General features: G+C 38.1%; 1 protein-coding gene across 1 annotated transcript; it reads left to right on the forward strand.

The window, feature by feature from the left end:
• Nucleotides 1-217: 217 nt before the first annotated feature.
• Nucleotides 218-5980, forward strand: LOC104619913 (protocadherin Fat 1-like; the record flags this gene model as incomplete). The annotated part of the gene is made up of 2 exons (XM_010285963.1): nt 218-283; nt 2692-5980. Coding segments are annotated over exons 1-2 (3355 nt in total), but the record flags the coding sequence as incomplete, so codon positions are not given.
• Nucleotides 5981-6727: the final 747 nt, after the last annotated feature.

Consider the following 6727-nt stretch of genomic DNA (forward strand, 5'->3'; position numbering starts at 1 on the left):
GTCATCATGCGTAATAGGCTGCCTGTTGCCACCAGTTCTGAGTGGGCTCCACTTGAAGTTATTACAGAAAAGCAGCAATAAGTGCTTGAGGTGTTATGGCATAGAAAAATATTTATGATAATACTAAAACCTATACATGTGTTCAAATTTGAAAGAGTTCGTATATCTTAAGGCAGTCTAATGCATCATAGTGTGGTGCAGGTTGTGTCTAATGTGCATGATATGTGAGGAGCAAGTGATAAAAGATACAGACAGGTACACTTCAGACATCTTGTTACCAAAAGTAAGTATAGGCAGTGAGTTATGGAATGCCATAGTATCAGAGGTCAAGCTGGGTTTTGGACTTCAGCACAGATTTTAAAAAAATTAAAAAATCCTAGTGTAACTGAGGAAGAGGGAAAGATCTGATCATTTTAAGTAATTTTTGATAATAGCTTCCAAAATTTCAGCAAGATGGACTAAAACAACCTGTTTCTGTTGATTACTTAAAAATTACATAATTTCTTAACATGTCTTTTAGGATAGTCTAATGGCAGCTTAAATGGCTTAGAGTTTTGGAAGTATTGATATTAGGTATTTATTGCAGGGTTCTGGTTGTTTTGGGGGGGTTTCTTTTTTGGGGATGTGGTGGGTTTTTTTTTTTGATGAAAATGTTTGTTTACTTGGCAGTATGTTGGGGGGATGAAGCCCTGGAGACTCACGTGTCTGTTTATTCCCAAGACAAATCATAGCCTGGGAAAGAATAGATAGGGGAGGAATAATATTGTTAACCCATCGAAATGGTGGCTGTTCCAATCTCACGCTCATTTGCCCTTCCAAACTTTCCTTCATCCAACATTAAGACCTTGTAAGTCGTGGTTCCAGCTAGTGACTTACTTTTAAAAGATCAGACACTTTTTATTGCTTGCTGTGGTTATAGTTTTAATCATGTAACTTAATTGCTAACTTTGGAAGACAGATGCACTTTTTTTTCCTTCCAAAAGGATACTAACTAAGTTTTCATTACTCCTCTCCAATATTTCCTGTAGTTTGTGTGGATCTGAGTCTTAAATTCTTCTCTTCTTGAAATTGTTGACTTAGTAATAGCTGTGACTGAATTACTACTTCTGATGTTTTTGGCGTGAACTGTTGACACAAATAGATTAATTTGCTCTAATGCTTTCTTGTGGGCTGAGGCAGTCCATGGAATTTCAGCCAATGTGATCTTTCATGTATCTACCTGAGCAGGGAGGAATTAGGGAAGGAAGAAATGTAAGAGAGAATGTGAGTGGAAGAAGGAGACAACATAATGTGATACCTTTTGAGCTGAGACGAACAGAACTAATGTGAAGATAGACACTGAGGAGAGACTGAAAGCCAAAGAAGGGAGAAAGTAGGGATAAAATGTGGGAGAAAAGATCAGGAAGAATGAAAGAAGGGTACAGATAGGAATTAGTATGAGTTGTGTAACAGACTGGCCAGGGAAGATGTTAAAGGAGAGGTAAGGGAAAAATATTCATCATAAATAGGGAATGGTGAAAGAAAAGAATGTCTACTACTTAATCAAAGTAATCAAGTCAAAGCTAGATTGCTTTCTACTTGCTAGAAAGAAATTTTTCCCCCAAGATTTTGTTGAAAGCTTGGGCTTGTTGAGGAAGCATTCTGAAGCTTTGATTTGATAACAAACAGCCATTTGTTATCCTGTGAGACTTTGGGGAGTAAAGACTGTTGCTGTAAACCCAGATGAAGAGGCTGATCCCAAAGGTCTTGTTCCTGAGGTTTATGCCTTTCTTCCTACTACAGTCTTGCCTGGATTTAGGCACTGCAAATGAAACACTGATTTCTTCGAAAGGGAAAGCCAGTGAGGGTGTATCTCTGTCTTGCCGTTCCAGGCTCTTTTGCTCTGGCTTCTGGAGTGTGTTTGAGAAACATGTTTTAACAGTTCCTCCAGTTATTTTCATTGATTCCTGTTCTCAGAGCTCTTGATACCGATTTGATTCAGATCTGTTCTGAGAGGGGAGCAAAGGAATGTCTCATTCTTTATTGGTTTTACAACTTAGGGATGCTTGATAAAAATGTTTTTTATGATATGCGCTGCTATCCACTACTCTTGTAAGGGTACTCAGAGCTGGAGAGAATACAATACATACAGAATTATCTGTTTATAATTTTTATAATTCTTGGAACAGGTGCTCATAGGTTACTTTAAAGAATTAATGGTAATTTCAAGCCAGCTCTTGCAGTTTACTTCCACATCATTGAACAGCCATTTTACAATCTAAGTGAAATGAGGGAGAAGAATTTTCTGTCGGAAGACCATGTCACATAGAAAGTAGAGGACTGGAGTGAATGTTCACTATTCCAGATTAGTTCAGATCTAGTTTGCTTGCTTACAGCAGACAGCGTTGGTATATTTCTTCTAACATGTTGCTTCATGGAGTTGTTAATTTGAAGTTAAGTCTGTGTATTCCTTGTGTCATGGTAGTAATTCCTAGACTTTTGGTCTTGGATATTCTTGGTGGTTTTTAGGACTTTTAATTTATCTGCATTTCTAACACTGTAAATCATGTTAAAACTTTCTGCAAAAAAGGATATAACCTAGATGGGTAACTTCTAGTTTTCTTTAAAACATGAATTCTAAACAAAACATCAAGGTTTTTTGAATAATATTTGAACAGTTGTAAGTCTTAACACATCTTTCTCTTGTTTCAGGGTTTCTTTGTAATTGCTGCCATGGGAAGATACTTGACTATGCTGTTGCTGCTGATGCTGCTGGTGCAGCATTTTGGAAACTGTGAAGGAAATCAAAGGCCACACCATGCTCTGCCAATGCAATTTACACAAGTACAGTATAATGCCACTGTGTTTGAGAATTCTGCAGCCAAGACGTATGTTGGGCATCCAGTGAAAATGGGCATTTACATTACAAATCCATTATGGGACATAAGATACAAAATTATTTCTGGTGACAGTGAGAACTTGTTCAAAGCTGAGGAATATGTTCTTGGAAACTTCTGCTTTTTGAGAATACGGACCAAGGGAGGAAACACAGCTATCCTTAACAGAGAGGTAAAAGACCATTATATGCTGGCTGTGAAGGCAGTTGAAAAAAATACAAATGCTGAAACTCGCACAAAGGTCAGGATACAGGTACTGGATACAAATGACTTGCGGCCTTTGTTTTCTCCAACATCTTACAGTGTTGCTTTGCCTGAAAACACAGCAATAAGGACCAGCATCGCAAGAGTCAGTGCAACAGATGCAGATATAGGAACAAATGGAGAGTTCTACTATAGCTTTAAAGAAAGAACGGATGTGTTTGCTATACATCCAACTAGTGGAGTGGTAGTTCTAACTGGTAGACTTGACTACTCGGACACTAAGCGTTACGAGATGGAAATTCTTGCAGTGGACCGTGGGCTGAAGCTGTATGGTAGCAGTGGCATAAGCAGTATGGCAAAACTAACTGTTCATGTAGAGCAAGCAAATGAATATGCCCCCGTTATTACAGCTGTTACATTGACTCCATCAGAATCAGACAAAGATCCAACTTATGCAATTGTAACTGTAGAGGACAATGATCAGGGTTCAAATGGGGAAATAGCGTCATTAAATATTGTTGCAGGTGATCCGCTCCAACAGTTCAAAACAGTGAGGTCTGTTCCAGGAGGTAAAGAATACAAAATAAAAGCCATTGGTCACATCGATTGGGAGAACCACCCTTTTGGATACAACCTTACCCTTCAAGCTAAAGATAAAGGCAATCCCCCACAGTTTTCTTCTGTAAAAGTTGTTCATGTGACATCTCCGCAATTTAAGTCTGGTCCTGTCAGATTTGAAAAAGAGATATATAGAGCTGAAATAAGTGAATTTGCTCCTCCAAATACACCTGTGATAATGGTGAAAGCTCTGCCTAGTTACCCGCATTTAAAATACGAATTTAAAAATACACCTGGCAAAGTAAAATTCAGTTTAAACACTCACACTGGTCTTATTACCACTTTAGAACCCATAAAAGCACAATATGCCTCCCATTTTGAACTTGAAGTTGTGACAAGTGACAGAAGAGCTTCTGCAAAAGTATTAATTAAGGTACTAGGCATGAACAGCAATCCTCCTGAATTTACTCAGACATCCTATAAAGCCTCCTTCGATGAGAATGTGCCAATAGGTACGAGTGTCATGAGAGTAAGTGCAAAAGACCCTGATGAAGGGGAGAATGGTTATGTGACCTATAGCATCGCAAACCTAAATCCTTTGCCGTTTGTGATCAACCACTTCAGTGGGATTATTAGTACCTCAGAAGACTTGGATTATGAATTGATGCCAAGGGTTTACAATTTAAGGATTCGAGCTTCTGATTGGGGTATACCATATCGTCGAGAAGTTGAAGTTCCCGTTACTATTATTTTAAATAACCTGAATGACAATATACCTCTGTTTGAGAAAATAAATTGTGAGGGAACAATCCCTAGGGATCTTGGTGTTGGAGAACAAATAACAACTGTATCTGCTATTGATGCTGATGAGCTCCAGTTGGTGAGGTACCAAATTGAATCTGGCAATGAACTGGATTTTTTTAGCCTAAATCCAAATTCTGGAGTACTTTCACTCAAACAGTCACTAACAGATGGCCTTGGTGCTAAAATGTCTTTTCACAGCTTGAAAATTACAGCTACAGATGGAGAAAACTTTGCAAAACCATTGTATATCAACATAACTGTAGCTACTAGTCGCAAACCGGTCAGCTTGCAATGTGAAGAAACTGGTGTTGCCAAAATGCTTGCAGAGAAACTCTTACAAGCAAATAAATTGCACAGTCGTGGAGAAGTTGAGGATGTTTTCTTTGACACTCACTCTGTGAATCTGCATGCACCTCAATTTAGAAGTACTCTTCCCAGTAACATTGAGATAAGAGAAGACCAACCTGTGGGCTCCAGCATAATACTTATGAATGCTACTGATCTTGATACTGGCTTCAATGGAAAGCTAGTGTATGTCATCTCTGGAGGTAACGAAGATAGTAGTTTCATTGTTGATATGGAAAGAGGAATGCTGAAAATTTTATCTCCCCTTGACCGAGAAGTAAAAGATAAATATACTCTAAATATTACTGTCTATGACCTTGGAATACCACAGAAGTCTGCCTGGCACCTTTTAGATATAAAAATTTTGGATGCTAATGACAACCCACCAGAGTTCCTGCAAGACAGCTATTTTGTTGAAGTGAGTGAAAACAAAGAGCCAAACAGTGAAATAATTCAAATTGAAGCTACCGATAAAGATTTGGGGGCTAATGGAGAAGTGAAATACTCTCTTCTTACAGATACAGATAAGTTTACTATTAATGCTGTGACAGGAGTTGTGAAAGTTGTAGGAGTTCTGGATCGTGAAGAACAGCATGTCTATTTCTTGAAAATAGAGGCTAGGGACCAACCTACTGAAGAACCTCAATTATTTTCAACAGTTATTTTGAAAGTGTCTGTAGAAGATGTTAATGACAATGCTCCTAAGTTTATTCCTTCAAATTATCATGTGAAAATTCGAGAAGATCTTCCTGAGGGAACTATTATTACGTGGCTAGAAGCATATGATCCTGATTTAGGCCAGTCAAGTCAGGTACGATACAGTCTTTTGGACAGTGGCGATGGCACCTTTGATGTTGACAAACTAAGTGGAGCAATACGTATTGTACAAAGACTGGATTATGAAAAGAAACAACTTTATAACTTGACTGTGCGGGCCAAGGACAAAGGAAAGCCCATTTCATTATCCTCTACGTGTTACGTTGAGGTTGAGATAGTTGACGTGAATGAAAACTTGCACCCTCCACGGTTCTCTATATTTGCAGATAAAGGCTTTATAAAAGAAGATGCCCCTGTTGGCTCCTCAGTGATGACAGTATCTGCTTATGATGAAGATTCAGGACGAGATGGGGAGATTAGATATTCCATCAGAGATGGATCTGGTATAGGAGTTTTTCGAATAGATGAAGAAAAAGGTAAGGTGGCTTTTGGTTATTTTCCTATTCTAAATAAAATCATATGCCAGCAAAGAGGGAAGAGAAGCAGCATGTCACAGTTGACATAGATGTTCTTGTTAGGACAAAAAGATGTCACCAATAATGTATATAGTTTTATCTGTCAGTTTAATGAAATTATATATGTATATAATATATATTTGATAAGTAATTTTCCTCTACTGTCCTCATTTCTATCCAGCCTACCTGAAGCCATTCTTATATCTTACAAATCTATGCCACCTGTCAAAAGTAAGAATCCTATTGGTATAAAACAAAGGTCTCCCTCATGTGAACACTGTTGTCTTGTGGACAGTGGGACTGTGAAGCTAAGGCAGCAAACTGTACCTTGCAGGGATTTTTATGCTTTTTAATCTTCAGTGAGATCTCTGTTGCTTCATTTACTGAAGGTATGCATGGGTGTGATATTGCCATATATGCTGGTTTCGGTAGTTATCTTTCAGAGTTGTTATAGGTGCCCATCTGTAAGTTAGTAAGCAGTGCCTTCTTCATGGAAAGGTGTCTGTCAAAGAAAGCATAGATGCAGCCTTTAAAAAAACTTGTGTAAATGAAGCAGACTGAAATGTTGACTTAAGTTATTAATAATGCATAAATTAATAAGCAATGTGAGAATTATTCCAGTGTCATGTGTTCAGAAGAAACATAATTATGGTTTCAATAAAATTCTAGCGCTGACTTCAGACATTTTGTTTGGACACCGGTGTAGCT

This window comes from Phaethon lepturus, unplaced genomic scaffold (genome assembly GCF_000687285.1).
Source record: "Phaethon lepturus isolate BGI_N335 unplaced genomic scaffold, ASM68728v1 scaffold21404, whole genome shotgun sequence".
Taxonomy (NCBI): Eukaryota; Metazoa; Chordata; class Aves; order Phaethontiformes; family Phaethontidae; genus Phaethon; species Phaethon lepturus.